The sequence below is a fragment of the Fukomys damarensis genome, unplaced genomic scaffold (assembly GCF_012274545.1).
Source record: "Fukomys damarensis isolate Sample0158 unplaced genomic scaffold, DMR_v1.0_HiC HiC_scaffold_2, whole genome shotgun sequence".
In the NCBI taxonomy this organism is placed as follows: Eukaryota; Metazoa; Chordata; class Mammalia; order Rodentia; family Bathyergidae; genus Fukomys; species Fukomys damarensis.
Genome location: NW_022900914.1, coordinates 16,827,046 through 16,843,682, shown reverse-complemented (window position 1 = coordinate 16,843,682; position 16,637 = coordinate 16,827,046). Strand labels below are relative to the sequence as shown.

At 36.0% G+C, this 16,637-nt stretch overlaps 1 protein-coding gene across 3 annotated transcripts in view; it reads left to right on the top strand.

Moving 5' to 3' along the window:
• The first annotated feature begins 16,454 nt into the window (after positions 1-16,454).
• Strn (striatin) overlaps positions 16,455-16,637 on the top strand; it is a 64,491-nt gene continuing 64,308 nt past the window's right edge. For all 3 annotated transcript variants that reach the window (XM_033763525.1, XM_033763522.1, XM_033763533.1), the window contains exon 1: positions 16,455-16,555. In XM_033763525.1, coding sequence (XP_033619416.1) covers positions 16,527-16,555 — 29 coding nt within the window. In that variant the 5' untranslated portion in view covers positions 16,455-16,526. The remainder of the gene's footprint in view (positions 16,556-16,637) is intronic.

The following is a 16,637-nucleotide window of genomic DNA, read 5'->3' as shown; positions in this document are numbered from 1 at the left end:
TATCTTCTCTATTCCTCCCTCATCACTTATTCTTTTCTAGAAACTTAGACTCAGGTGTCGCTCAGCCTTGTACTTCCTTACATTCACACTCCTAGCCATGCCTTGTTTTCTGTAATTCCTAGTACTCTGCTACCCTGTTTTATACCTTCATCATCTCATATCTGGGAAACTGAAGTAGGCTAGTTGTTCCTAAATTTTTATTTCTAGTTTCTCCTTGGGCTAAAGGAGCCTTCATGGTACTGCCTCCCAGGCTTCTTAAAAATATTGATTTGTCCAATTCATTTTTATATAATTGTTTTGTGCATTATAGATTTCCAATCTCTCCATGAGAGTAGGTTATATTTCCTACCTACTAGAATACTATTTCTAAACTAAAGAAGCTTAACTTGCTTTCTATACAACCCATACTTCATTTTTATGTTTGAGTCATTCTGAAGTGTCCTACCACCTTATATTTTTATTATTCTTTCAGATTTATGTATTCCTTATTCAAATTCAGCTGAAGTCTCATTTCAACATTAAAACTTTTTGAATAGTTAGCTTTTATTTTTAGTACTTGTTATTTGGCATTTAGAGTATGCTCATTATACTTTTTACTTGCTTTTCATTAATCTGTTAAAGTAATTTAACAACTGTTCATTGAAATCTACTTGCAAGTAAATGACTGCTCTGTGTTGAGGATATAATACTCAACAACATAAGGAACCTTAGTAATTTCCTTTGCATCTCTAAAACGATCGTTTCCAGAACCTATCATAGTATGTATTAATAGTCGTGCTGCTGTTAGATACTGCATGCATTTATTGAAACACTACCAGTTACTCATAGATATATATAATTTTGTTTATGTGTATTACTTAAAAATAGGTTTAAGAGGGCCAGGGATTTAGCTCAGTGGTTCTTCTGCCTGCCCTTGCAAGTGCAAGGTCCTGAGTTCGATCCCTGGTACCAAAAAGTAAGAAATAAAAATTAAATTTTAATTTTTTATTTTGAGACAAGTTCTTAAATGGCACGATCTCAGCTCACACTTTTGAATCCTCCTGATTTAGCCTTCCTGAAAGTTTGTTTTAATAGAACTTGTCTTCTCTAAGGAATCTGTTTATATTGATTCTTTCAAAAATTTAAAAATTTGCTGTAATGTGAATTGCAGAAAGATTTGAAACATGAGTCACTCTTTCTTTTGTTGTTGTTTTTATTGGTATATTTTAGATATACATAATAATAACATTCATCATAGGGAATTTGTACCTGTACATGATATGTCTTACTCCTTCTTTTTTTCTCATTCCCCTCATCACCTCTCCCTTAAAGCCCTCCTTCTTCCCCTCATTTTGTTTGGTTTAGTTTTTGGTACCAGGGATAGAACTTAGGACATTGAGCCTGTGAGGCAGGCAGCAAGGCTGGCAGCCATACCACTGAGCTAAATCCCCTCTGGCCCTTCCCCTCCTTATTTACAAAAGCTTTGTTTCCATTTTTTCCTTCTAGTCTCTCTTTATTTCCTTGCCTCTTTCCCCTGAATCACTTTCAGAAACCATCATTTTTTTCTACAAAAACAAAACAGTTGTTGTCCCTTTTTAAAGTTCAGTTTCAGGGCAGTCGGGATGTAGCTCAGTGGTGCAGTGTCTGCTTGGCAAGCCCAAAGTCCTAAATTCAACCCCTCGTACTGGATGGATGGATGGTTGGATGGATAAATAAGTAAATAGAAAATTTAGTGTTAAATTTAGATTTTACTTTTGAAAGCTGTCCAAATTTTACATTTTAAAGAAGTGTCTTATTTAATACTTAAAATAAGAATGCGCGTATATTACACACAAAAACACAAGTAGAAAGTACCCCTTTCTCCAGTCCTTTTGATACACTGCTCTTTTGATTTGTTTATATTTTACGACTTTCATGCCTATTATGCTGATGCAGGCCTGAATTCCCAGCACTCCGGAGACTGAGGCTGGAGGGAGGATTGCCATGAATTTCAGGCCAGTCTGGGCTGCACAGTGAGTTCAAGACCAGTGTGGATTACATAGTGAAACCCTGCCTCAGAAAAAAAATTGTGATTTCCACTTCTGTATTACAAATTAAGTATTTTTGATAATCTTAATTTGAACTCAAGTACAGAGATGAATTCTCATGTTTTTCAGTTTATGGCACATCCTTGGCCTGCACACAGCCCTTCTATTGTTTAGTCTTAACCTTTTTTTTTGTTACGCGGGATGGAATGCAAGGCCTTGCACTTTCGAGGCAGGCGGCGGGACCACTGAGCTAAATCCCCAGCCCAGTCTTATCCACTTTTTATCTTAATTCCTGTTTTACATTCTTCTCTTTTGTTTTGTTTTGTTTGTTTTTTTGGTACTGGGGATCGAACTCTGGACCTTGCGTTTTCGAGGCAGGTAGCCAAACCACTGAGCTAAATCCCCAGCCCTTCTTCTCTTATTTTTAAAAATATATCTATGCCGGTCATGGTGGTGAATCTCAGTATTCAGGAGGCTGAGGCAGGAGGATCACTGGGAGTTCAGGGCTAGCCTGGGCTACATAAGAAGACTCTGTCTAAAAAAAAAAAAAAGTATATATGTTACTGTTTTCCTCTACATGTATGTTTATTTATAAAAATAAAGTTTTATTTTATGTTGCTTCTTTCTAATATCCATCTGTGGTGTTTATTGTACATTAAGTCCATTGCTTTTAACTGAATCTCTTTAACATCTTAAGTAGTGGAATTGCTGGTTTGTTTTATATATGTGAACTTTACATTTAAGTACTGTCTCCCAAAACATAGCAGGTCTTGTAGTAATTTGTGCTCCAAACCATAGAAGTGCTTATTTTTAGGAGATGTCTTATTTTTTCATGTACAACAGTCTACCTCTATTCATTTATTCATGTACACAAATCTACATTTATTCAAATTCAGTCCTGTCATCTTCTGGAACATTGTAACTCTCCAGATCCTGAATTCTGGCCTGAATTTCTTTGACATTCATTATCAAGTGCTCACATTGTTTGTTTATTTTTTTTTAAATAGCTAAACATTTATTGGTACCTTTCAGGAATACATAATGCTAACACTCTTAGGGAATTTGCACCTGTACATGGTTCATCCCGCCCTTTTCTTCCCATTTCTCTCTCCCCTCAGGCCCCCTCCCCTCCCTATGTACAGAAGCTTTTTTTCAGGGGGTACTGGAGATCGAACTCTTGGGACCTTGCTTGTGAGGCAGGTGGCAGAACCACTGTGCCCCCTATGTAAAAAAGCTTTGTTTCCATTTTGTGCTTCTATTTTAAATATTTTTCTTGTTCCTTCCTTCCTTTCTCCCTCCTTCCTCACTGCTCCCCTTCCCATTTGAACATTTTCTTCTCATTTTCCAATATCTCTCATACATTTTAGTCCTTATTTCCACTTTCAATTTCTCACACCAGAGAAACAATGTGATATTTAGATATGTGTGTCTGATTTATTTCACTTAATCGAGTATGGTCTTAAGATGCATCCATTTAGCTATAAATGTTTGAAGCTCATCCTTCCTTATGGAAGAGTAGTACTCCATTGTATAAAAAACTGCATCTTTATAAATTCTAGGTTGATGGGCATTTGGACTGTTTGCATATTGTTTTGCAGTGTGTCTGTTCCAGTTGGTCATTCCACAATAAATCTTGAGTTCACCTGTTTACAAAGGCATCTCTTTTCCAAAGGTGTCTGCTTGGGTATTTATAAGTACTTAATTATAATTCATATCATTTAATTGTTAATGTCAGTAACATTATATATTAATTTTATTTTATGATTTACTACATCCATCGTGTGTTGCGACAGATATACTAAATGTGTCCACCTGACCAATGATCTTAATTGGGGCTTATTTTGGGGGGTAGGGCTTATTATAAGTATCCTGAAAAAATCCAGTTTTTAAAATTTTTTATTTTTTGGTACCAGGGATCGAACTCAGGACCTTGTGCTTGTGAGGCAGTTGTGATGCCACTGAGCTAAATCCCTGGCCCCCCAAAATCCTTTTCTGATTCTTTTTTTTTTTTTTTTTTTTTTTTTTTTTTTTTTTTGGTACCGGGGATCGAACTCGGGTCCTTGCACTTGCGAGGCAGGCCACCGAACTGCTGAGCTAAATCCCCGCCCCTTGATTCTTATTTTTATGGCTGCTGTAGTGTACATTCTCACTGGTGAAGGATCCCATATTGCTGTTAATACTGGCATTATCTAGCATTCTGGAGTTTTTTTAGTGGTACTTCAAGTGCTGTACTCCTACGCTATACATTTCCAGTCTTTTAAAAAAAAAAGTTTTGGCCGGGTGTGGTGGTGTATGCCTGTAATCCCAGCACTTGGGAGGCTGAGGCAGGAGAATTCCTTGGAGTTCAAAGCCAGCCTGGGCTACATAGTGAGTTGAAGGCCACCCTGAACTATGTAGTAAGACCTTGTCTCAAAAAAACAAAACAAAACAAAACAAAACAAAAACCCCAAAACCCCAAAATTTTGTGTGTGTGGTTAGGATGAACTGTCCCGTTATGGATTTACTGAGAATATTTTTCTGTCTGTATTCATGAGTAAAGAAGTTTTCCTTTTTCTTTGTGATTCTGATGATTGAACCCAGGGAGTACTAAGCTGCATCCCAGCCCTTTTTTTATTTTGAGTTAGTATCTCATTAAATTTCTCAGCTTGAATTTTTAATCCTGCCTCAATCTCCTGGGTAGTTAAGATTATTTGCATGTACCAGCAAGCCTGGCTCATTTTTCTTTTCTTTTTTTATAATTTATTCTTGGTAATTTTCAGATTACTGTTACAATTTTAACAGAAAACAGAATATTTTTACTAGAGCTAGATAAATCTGATAGTGGTCCAGTAGGGTAAGAGGAAGTCATTGGGATTTGTATTTATTTATGAACATTAATTAAAATAAGCATTGTTTTATATAATGGATTTAATTTTAAAAAGGTATGTTTTCTTTTTGTTTTTTGTTTTTGGTACCTGGGATCAAATTCAGTACCTTGTACTTTTGAGGCAGGCACGGTGCTGCTGAGCTTAAATCCCAGCCTAGATCTTATTCTCCTAAGCATTAATATAAGATATATATGCAATTTAGTTACTTTGGGGAAATATTTTTGTTCTATGTGAACTGAGATTGCTAAATCTCTTGAAAACTCCATGGAACTCCATCCAGCCCTGTGTTGGTAAAATAAACAGCATATAAACTACACTTCCCTACCATCCCATTGCTCTAATATGTTATTTATAAAGGGCAAAAACAAATCTTAGGTTTTGTTTTTTTTTTTTGACACTGGGGATCGAACTAGGGACCCTACACTTGTGAGGCAGGCAGTGGAGCGACTGAGCTAAATCCCCGGCCCAAAATATCTTAGTTTTGACTCCAGCATATGTATTTTCAATTCCCTATTATCATGCCTGTTTGTTTTAAGTATGTTTGTATGTAATTATTTTAACTGTTCAGTGTCTTGTGTGGCAGTGAAATTAGTTAATACAACATCTGGATGGAATCAGATTTGCAATCCTTTTGCCTCAGTCTCCCATAGGGATTACAGACCGGTGCTGCCACACTTGTCCTATATTACATTTTAATGATTAATAGTAATTTTTTAAATTATCAAAATATAGTGTACTGAACTATCCTTTTTTTGAGCATTTGGGTAGTTTTTGTAGTATAGTATAGTAAACGTATGGCAAAGTAATGAGGTAATTGTCATCAAAGAAATATACATTAAAGCTGTGAGGTTTCTTTTGTAGCTGGTTAATAAGAATAATGATAATTAACCAATCCTAAGAAGATAAATTAGAACATTTATACATTGTTGGTGGTATTGCCATTGATCACTGCCCAACATGACATGTGAAATATGTTGATCTGTTAACCTTACTTCTTATTTTCTACTCCAGGAAATTTTAAAAAATTACACTAAAAGTCTGTGTGCATAAAGAGCATTGTGGGCAAATTTTAATGGTGAAAATCTGAAATAATTAAATGTCCAACTATAGTGGAGTCAGTTTCATTAAGAGTGCTTTTGGCTGTGAGTAAGCCTTGTTAACAATGACAGCAAATAGAGATCTTGCTTTTCTCCTGAAATAAATATAGGCAGTGTAGGGCTTGCACAGTGACTCATTGATGATAAGAGAAACTTCTTTTAGGGTTGAGGAATAGCCTAATGAGAAAAATGTGTGCTTAACATGTGTACAACTCTAGCTTTGATCCTCAGCACCAAAACCAACCAACCAAAAAATAACAACAAAAAAACACAAACCACCACTGGTTCTTTTTTTATCCTTTTAATCTGCTGTCATTTATCCCTACTTGTTGTTTCTTGTTCCCTGTCTTGGATTATGGTCTCAAGATTGCTATAGTTAAAAACATCAAGACCACATGAAAAACACAGCAAAAAAGTTTCTTTGGATTATTTTTGGAGTGAGTCTACTTAGTGAATGGTAAGTTTTCCCAGAAATCCCTTCTTCCCTTCTCCAACAGATGTCCATATGTTTCTTGTTGGTCACATAACCAGGTCTGCCCAAAACAGAGCCAAAAAAGCAAGATTCTATAGTGAGAGACTGTAGGGTAGAAAGGGCTGAAAATACTTATTTTGAGTAGTCAATCCATAACATCTGCCACAGTAACGCAAAAGTGTTTGCAGGAGAAAAAGTAAGGTATAAAATTTTGCACCATCATTCTATTCATGTAGAGAAATGATTGAAAGGGAAATTACAAGAAAATAATTCCAATTATAAAAATAGAGCATATCTGTGAACAGTTTTTCTTTTTTCTTTCATTTTGGTGCTGGGGATTGAACTCGGGCTCTGGTGCTTGCGAGGCAGGCTGCAGAACCGCTGAGCCAAATCCCTGGCCCCTTTTCTTTCTTTTGTTTTTTGAGGGCAGGAAAAGCAGTAAGAAGCCCAGGTTGGAGAGAGAAGCTAATATTCTCTTGTTTTTTCAGAGCAAAGCTCAGATGATAGGGTACTTGTGTAGCTTTATAGACTTCTTTTTGCAGAAGAGATTTTCATTGCCGTAGCAACATGTTTCTGCAGTTCATCTGCTTGTGAACATTAAGTTTTATCATTTAAATTTACCTTTTTTGGGGTACCAGGGATAGAACTTGGGTCCTTGCACTTGCAAGGTAGGCGCCAGAACCACTGAGCTAAAGCCTTGGCCCTAAATTTACCTTTTTTTTTGTGGTACTGGGGATCGAACTCGGGTCCTTTCGCTTGTGAGGCAGGTCATCGAACTGCTGAGCTAAATCCCTGGCCCAAAATTTACCTTTTTTTTAAAAAAAAAGCAAGAACAACAAAAATTCAAATCTACAGATTAGCTCCATGAAGAGCACAACAATTCTTAGTTTTAATAATTTCTAAGATTTACAATGTTGTGCCCAGCATGGTGGTGCATACCTGTAGTCCCAGCACTTAGGAGGCTGAGGCAGGAGAATGGCTGAGAGTTCAAGGACAGCCTGGGCTACATACTGAGTTCAGAGCCAGCCTGAACTACAAAGTAAGACCCTGTTTCAAGAAACAAAACAAAACAAAACAAAGATTTAAAATGTGGTGATTTGTACCTTTTACTACTAGGTAGACTCTGCTATTTTCCATGTGATGAATTTGTTTCTATATCCTTTTGTGGCTTTTCATCAGTCTCTTGTCATTTGTTTCTAAGTAGAACCTGATTATTGATAAATATTTACAAATATTAACCTTTTTAAAAAGTAAACTTTAGCCATTTCTCATGTGTGTATTTGTCATATTAGGTTTTGTTTTTGTTTTTTGTATGTTTGCTTGTTTGAGGCAGGCCTTAAACTCTTCTGCTGGCCTTAAACTCATCGTGTAGCCCAGGTTGGCCTTTAATGCAGGTTCCTCTTCTCTCAGCCTCCTGAGTGCTGGGATTACAGCATGCACCACCACACCTGGCTCTTCTGTTGCTATTTCTAGGGAGCATATTTTATATAGTTAGATAAAATATCTTGTATTTGAACATGTTTACTACACGTACCTTTTTTTTCTTGCAGTGTTAAGGATCAAACCCAGAGCCTCACAAACCCAGTGCTCTACCAAGCTACTTCCCCAGCCCTACTAAATGTCTTTTTTAAACATCTAACTTAACTCTGATTATAATCTTCATCAGTACTCAGCAAGGTGTTTGCCATTTTTATAAGCATGATGAAAATAAGTAAACACCAATATTCTATTTAGATTTATAAATTCCGTGTATGGTGGAAGGGTGCCCCCAGTACTTAGCAGAATTTTGATATGCGGTAGGTACTCAGTAAATGAGTGGATAGCTTATATTGCAGTATATCAATTAGAATATGAATGTTTCTTTTAACATGTATTAAGTCATGATCTTTCATTAATATTGTATTATTTCTGATTTTACATAGTTTTATTAGTTATATTAGTCTGAATCTCTCTCTCCTCCCGCCTTCCTTCCTTCCTTCCTTCCTTGCCCTGAATCACTTTTTAAAATCATTCTATTCACTTTTTTTGTTCATCAAATACTTACCCAATAGTGATTTTTGTGCCATAAACTTTCTTAGGTACTAAGAAAGCTACGTAAGACACAGAGGCACATAAGACAGTTTGCAATTTAAGTAAGTTCATCAGTTACTTCAAATGAAACCCCCCCAGTAAAGTGATGATATTCTCAAATATATTTAAAAAATATTTTTCAGAATAATACATATGCAAATGAAAGGCAAATACTATTAACAGACATATGAAAAATAGATGTTTCTGATCCTTGCCTCCAAGTATAACTTCTTTTTTTCAAGGAAGCCACCTTACAAGTGTGTTACAAGAGGGCTACTTGGAATCCAGTGTTGTTTTATTATTTTATTTTATTGGTACCGGGGGTCTAACTCAGGCCCTTGCACTTGGGGAAAGGTGGTGGAACCACTGAGCCAAATTCCCAACCTCCAAATATAACTCTTAAGAATTTACTATTTTCTGCCAGGTTTGGTGGTGCCTACCTGTAATTCTAGCACTCGGTTGGCTGAGGCAGGGGATCACTTGAAGTTCAAGGCCAGGCTGGACTCCAAAGTGAGATCTTGTCTGAAACAAAGAAAACATGATTACCAGAGTACCTACCAAATATTTAAGCACAGCATTTAATAGCTTTACTATTTGGGATTATGCATTCATATTTAGCCTTTGTTTTAGATTAAAGAAACTTATCCTAAAGTATTAAAACATAATCTAAAAATGCTTTGTTTCTAATCAATGAATTTCTCCCCAAAACTTAAAAAAGAAAAAAAAAGGTGACAATGTGCTAGGGAGTGCTTGTGTCACTGAACATGAAATCAGAATGACTTCAGAAAGAACAGTGTTGCTTAGGAGATGAGTATTAGTTGATTTTTTGAAGAAAGCCCTGTCCTAAAAAACAAAAAAGCCAGATGTATATCACGATATAAAACTTCAAAATATAGGTAATCATTTTGCAAGTCTGTGTTATGGTACCTTCATGGCAATTGCCTGTAAGCTATCCACATAATATACTTTTCACATGTCAGATTTTCTTTTTAGTATTTTTCCCCATTATGAATCATCAGCATTACATTTTTCCAGTTTGTTATGCTAGCATCTTATCTTTGTATCATGTTTAGTACTGGAGCTGCAAGTTGGGTAAAAACCTTATAGAGAGTGAGCTCAAATGTTTTACACACTTTTTGAAAATTCGACTATACACATGCGTTATTCCATTGACACTATACATAAGCGTTGTATATGTAAAAGTATTGAAACTTTCTCAATAAGTGGCGAGATGCCTCTTTGGTTCACCTGCATTTGTGAATGATAACATTTATCAAGATCTTAGCTCTTTCTTTGGTTAGTTGTGTATGTAGTGGTGACCCTGTTGTGGATCTTTCTTGATTGTCTGTCTCAGTATTTCAGATGACCACAGTTATAAAGCTGGGTGAAGAATTACAATAGTAGTGGTACTGTATATATTTACACATTTCATTTGAGCTATTTTTCCCATCTCCTTCTCTGTACTAGCAATTGAGCACAGAGCCTTGCCAATGCTAGACAAATGTTCTACCACCCAACTGCATCTCCACCCCTGCTTTTTAGTTTTGAGACAGTGTTTCACAAAGTTGCCTAGGCTGGCCTCAATTTTGTTTATTTATTTATTTATTTTGGATTTTTGAGACAGGGTCTCACTATAGTTGAGACTGACCTGGAACTCACTATGTAGCTCCAGCTGGTCTCAGTCTCACAGCGATCCTCCTGCCTCAGCCTCCCGAGTGCTAGGATTACACACGTGCGCTACCACACCTGGCTTGGCCTCAAATTTGTAATCCTTCTGCCTCAGCATAGCACAGGGGTGGGACTACAAATGTGCTGCTTGTTTACAAATACATTTTGCATGCTTAGAACTTTTATACCCATGTAAACATCAATAGTGTACCTGTTTATGCTTACAAAAATATATTTGCTATCATTTATTTTATTATATAAAGTTGCCAGTAAAGGTATTCTGACATGCTTCTATATGCTTTTCAGATTGCCTGTGAAATGCAAATGTCTTTCAAAGAATTTTTTTTTTTTTTTTGGTACCAGGAATTGAACTTGGGTCCTTGCGCTTGCAAGGCAGGCCACTGAACTGCTGAGCTAAATCCCCGGCCCTCAAAAAAATTTTTAAACTTTTTTTCAGAATTATGTTTTTAAGATTTTGATCTTTCAGAATTTCAACATTTCAGATAATGTCTTTTGGGATTATGGCTCAAACTCTTAGGTTGGACACAAAATAGATGTTTTAGTACCAAAATATGCCAGAACCTTTTTCAAATAGCATAGTTTAATCTTTATAATAAAATTGTAAATTTGGAAGTGTTACCACAGTTTGTACTAAAAAAGAAATGAAAACTTAGCAAGTATACATAATTTATCACTATTTAATTGCTAAATATGCTTTAAAATGATTAGATGTTGGGATTTATTGAATGGCTTTTTGGAATTGTTTTTTTTTTTTGGTACTGAGATCAAACTCGGGTCCTTGTGCTTATGAGGCAGGTGGCAGCACCAGTGAGCTAAATCCCCAGCCCCATGGAATCTTTTATTCCTACCTCATACTACTACTGTGAAGAACTAATAAGATACATAATGCTAATAAGGTAGACATATGAAAGTGCTTTGCAAGCCATAGTGGGAAAGCAAGATGTTATCATTACCTCTAATTAACATATCTGGAATAAGGTGTATGCCATATAGTATTAGGAGTTGGTCTGCAAAAGCAACAAGAGATGAGACACTTAGAAAATAAAATGACCCATTGATTTTCTTTTATTTTTTATTTTTATTTTTTGGTACCAGGGATCGAACTCAGGTCCATGTGCTTGCGAGGCAGGCGCCAGAACCACTGAGCTAAATCCCTGGCCCAGATTTTCTTTTATTTTACAAAAATAAAACATTGAAATATTTACTGTAAGAAGAAATACAACTTTAAAAATGTACAAAGATAACTGAAATTTCATTTTTTCATTTTTTTATTTTTCCCAGTACAGGGGATTGAACTCAGGACCTTGCATTTGCAAGGCAGGTGTGGGGTCACTGAGGTAGATCCTTGGCCCTGGAATTATATTTCAATCAGCAAACATTTATCTAGTCTAATATACTCATTAAGCAATAGATAGAGGATTACTATGTGAAAAAAACGTAAAATTGTCAATAAGAGTGAAAAAACAAAGATGGGACAATACATTTAAGAAAACATGTTATTTTATAGAATTTTACAAATCCTCAAAGTTTAAAATTCAGACATGTTGTGTAGTATCCTTATTTCCTCTGAATTGTATTTCCATTGAGAGTCATATTTCTTATACAGCATAAATACCTGTTCTACAAGCTATATTCTAACTTTAGTGAATGTTTTATTTTATTTGATGAATCAGTTTTGCTCTGGTTGGAGCATTTGCTTAATCCATTTAATGATTTTTTGGTATATAGAATATCTGATGGACTTGTTCTCATCATAGTTACAAGCTGTTTACCAAGTTTGACACTGTTCTTTTTCTGGTTAAGAGCTGCCATTTTTTTCAGTTCTTATATATTTTTCCTTCTTCTAATACCATTACTTGCACTTTGGCTTTCTTTGGTGGTGGGAAGGAAGGAGATACTTTTCATAAAGAACCTCAGGTTGTTTTGTTTGTTTTGGTATCAGGATTGAACTCAGGATCTTGCACTTGCAAGGCAGGCAGCTGCACCACTGAGCTAAATCCCTGGCCTCAGGGGTTTTTATCCCTGGCCTCTCAGGGTTTTTTTTTTTTTTTTTTAATGTTATAGTCATTATCTTTGATCTTTTAAGAAGTAAATACATGGATTTTTTTTTTTTTTTTTAGCCTTTCCTTGAGCCTAAGCACCTCCATTGTCTTAACAAAGTTATCTTATACACAGTCCCCAAAACAGTGGCCTGGTCTTTTGTATATAGCTGTGTACAGCTAGCTAGCTTAGTAGCTTCTGTATGTGCCTGTGTATACCCATGCATTTCTAGCCCCTTGAACAAAATATCAGGAGCATCTGTGACGATTTGAGTGATATGAGGCTGTGCTATACGAACAGACTAATACTAGTTGGGGACCTGAAGCAACTTTCATGAGATCTTAAGAAACCTGATGTAGTTATTTATATAATGTTATAAGGTTGTTATGTGAGTGTAATTCGGGGCTTTAAATGAGAGATTGGTAGCTGAGGGATTCCTGTAAAGGGAAATCTGCATTTAGGAGTGAAGGGATTGTTTTGAGAAAGATTACACTACAATTTCCCGTAGCATTTCAGAGGTTATATGTAATCTAAAATAAAATTCCTTATCTTTTTTTAAATCAGATGATTGAAAATGAATAAAAATAGTACAGATTTTTTAATAAGGAAATTTTCGTAAAACCTACTAGTTTGTTGAAAGGTAAAACTAGCTGTGAAATAAATACCAGAATTTTAAAATTAAACATCTCTACTTGTTTCCAGAGTTAGACATCCCTCTGTATTTTGTTTTTATTTTTTCATTCACTGATTTTGCCACTAATTGTGTTTCTGGTTTTATGTGCATATATCATACGCTACTGGTACTCATGTTCTGTGCAGTGTATGTTACATCACTGGCTACAAACTTATTTCTCTTGTCACTGCTTCAATCCCAATGTCAGTAACTGCTTGGCATTGCAGTAGTTTCTTTGTTAATATTGTTAAATAAATGAATGTGACTTTGATTGTAGCGTTAATCCTCATTGAAGAATGCTCTGGGGGCTGGGGATTTAGCTCAGTGGTTCTGCTGCTTGCGTCGCAAGTGCAAGGTCCTGAGTTTGATCACTGGTACCAAAAAAAAAAAGAAGAATGCTTTGTATTTTAGCTTTTTTGTGGGTGTACGTGCGTTGGTCTTACATGCTAACGAGATTGGAAGTGCATTTTGAATAAGGGCTTGGTTCTCATTGTCTTTTGTATATTCTCCTCTGTAATAATTTGGAATGTGGTGAACAGTACATATTCCCAAACACATGACTGAACCAAAACATGTTGGTAGATTTTATTTCCTTATCAGGAAACTGCTAAAAATACAGTCATAAGTGAAGAATTTGGAAGAGATTCAAAACTTAGTGTGTACTCATATGTTGGCTTGTAAGGCCTGTGTAAGACTGCAAGCTTCTGTGCAGTAAAGAGCTTGGGTTCTGGGACAGCTGCTCCTTACTCCTTTACTGGCCCCTTGCCTCACTTTTGGCCTTGTAACTGTCACAGATGATGTGAGTCAGTGAATTTTTCCAAATGTCCCAGATCAGCAGTGTTCACATCACCAGGTGAGTACATGGTAGAAACACAGATTCCTAGGTCCATCTCCAGGCCTCCAGAACTGGAACCCTGGAGTGGAGCCCAGGCAGTACGTGTTTTAACAACTCCCTAGGTATCACCAAATGATAACACTGTCTTTAAACAAGAGGGCTGGAGGTAATGATTATGTGCTAGAGAAGAGACAACTAGCAATCTATATTAAGGAGCATAAACAATCCAAAGCATTTCGAGGGAATAGGTATAGTTTGTCTCAAGGCATTAAGATAAAAAGCAGATTACTGAAATTTCATTTTTTTTCTTAAGGTTAAATACAGCGTATTATCACATTTTATCTTAGAGTTTTATAAAAGTGAATGTCCTTTCCCTTCCATAGGAGGTAACTGAGGAAAAATTAGAAAGTATCCAACCCAACTGTCAACTTGTATATTTTTCTTTTTGAATATACTTCTTTGGTGATTTCAATATTACTGGAGTTTGAACTCAGGGCCTTCTCAATGAGCTATATCCCTAAGTGTGTGTGTGTGTGTGTGTGTGTGTGTGTGTGTGTGTGTGTGTGTGTGTTTTTCCGGTACCAGGGATCAAACTCAGGACCTTGCATTTGCGAGGCAGGCAGCAGAACCAATGAGCTAAAATCCCTGGCCCTGTCATTTTCTTTTGATGAGACTATTTTGTTGTGTTTGAAACAGGGTCTTGCTACCTAGTTCTGGTTGGCCTTGAACTCACTATGTAGGCTAGGCTTGGGGCAGTCTTCCTGTTTCAGCCTCCTTAGTGCTGAGATTGTAGGCTTTGTCATCACACCCAGCTGACATTACTTTCATTTTATCAGCTTAAAGTGAGTGTGTCATTTTACTTAAAATGATTATCTTATTGTATGATACATAATTTCAAAATGTATGATCATTGAAGCAGGGGTATTTGATGCCTTTTCTCTGTGTATACAGTTGTGTTGTTTTCGGACTATTCAGATAAATGTCCTTTTAATTGGATTAATGTAAGTTTTAATAGCCCATTGAAATGAAAATAAAAATATTATAATACCTACGTGTTGAAGGGTATAAGAAGACTGGTAAGTGGGATTTTATGTTCATTTTGGTACTGAATATAAGTAGAATTGTCTTACTCAAGTAGAATTGTCTTATTCAAATTAAGCAGGATTAAGTTTACTTACTAAATCCTTATAATTCAAGGGTGTAGTTAAGGTCATCCTTAAATGTGAAGTTCTTAGCTGGGCATGGTGGTACGTGCTGTAAACCCAGCACTCCAGAGGCTGAGTCAGGGGGATTGCTGGAGTTCAAGGCCAGCCTGGGCTACATAGTGAGTTCAAGGGTAGGGTTTTAGCTCAGTGGTTCTGGTGCCCGCCTCATAAGTGGCAAGAGCCTGACTTCGATCCCCAGTACCAAAAAAAAAAAAAAGTAGTGAGTTCAAAGTCAGCCTGAACTGCATAGTGAAACTCTATCTCAAAAAAAAAAGTGAAGTTCTTGCTTACTTGAATGGAAACATCATGAATATAAAAATGACATTGTTATCTGTTTTGCTGGGTTAATATAATAAAAATTGGGATGGGGAACATGTGAGAATAATAAAATTGATAACTATACTTAAGGAACCTTAAATAGAGCACCTACTTGACTTTTACAGGTATTAGGATTGTTTGGATGAATTAGTTTAATTTTTGAGGTTGATATATTTTGTGAATACTTACAAAACAATACACATTCAGGATGTATGGGGTTTCTGCCATATTGACTTTTTAAAAAATAGATTTGCTAAATGTTAGACCAGGAACTACTGTAAGCATAGAAGTATTTCCTGATTTTAGTGAAATAGTTTAATTAGTTAAGCCAGTTATTCTAGCATCATTAAATAACCCTTGATCTCTCCTATTCAGGACATATGTCAGGGCAATGTAGTTTCAGTTCCTTAAAGATACTATTTCAATTCTAAATGTCTTAATTATTCTGGAGAACAGCTTTTTACTGAAGATAAAAGATGTTTATAGTTTTATGTGACACGTTAGGGTTTTAATAATCTTTGAGGGGTGGGAGAATGGATAGAATACTATTATTGCTGACTTTCTGTTTTCCAACTTTGATTTTCTTTTTCTGCTGCACATTACATTTTCTTTTTTTGGTACCAGGATTGAACTCGGGACCTTGGCTTGTGAGGCAGGCAGCAGCACACCTGAGCTAAACCCTGGCCCCACATTACATTTTCTTATAGGGGGTTGGCTAGAAGGGTTGAGAAAGGGAGATATTTCTTGTTTGTAGGGAAGGTCCAGGATAAAGTCACTCGATGAGGAACCCCTAATAAATTTTTTATATATGGTGAAGCTTGGAAACTCTTTAATTTGCAGGGAGATTATAGGAGCCCTCCTGGCTTTATTTTCCACACTTGTTATAAAACCAAAGATAAACACTTGAGCAAACTGTTGCATGCCTTGCATATGTTTGTGGTTATATTAGTCAGGTTATAGGCCCTTAGAGAATATGGACTACAAGTTGTAATGTCCCAACTCTGAAGTAAACTGCATATAGATGTACTCAGTACTTTTCTGTATTTTACATACTTTGTGACAGATTCATAAAGGAAATGTATGTAGTTGTCCTATATTCCAAAGGCTCTTTCCTAAACTGAATTAAAAAAAATATGTATTTGTTTTAAACTGAAGTTCGTTATTCTCTCCTCTCCACAGGCCCAGATTGCCTTCCTTCAGGGGGAAAGGAAAGGTCAAGAAAATCTGAAGAAGGATCTTGTGAGGAGGATAAAAATGTTGGAATATGCTCTTAAACAGGAAAGGTAATTCAGTATTCAGTAAAATGGAAGGTAGTATTTATTCTTTTTTTTTTTTTTTTTTTTTTTTTTTTTTTTTGTTTTGACC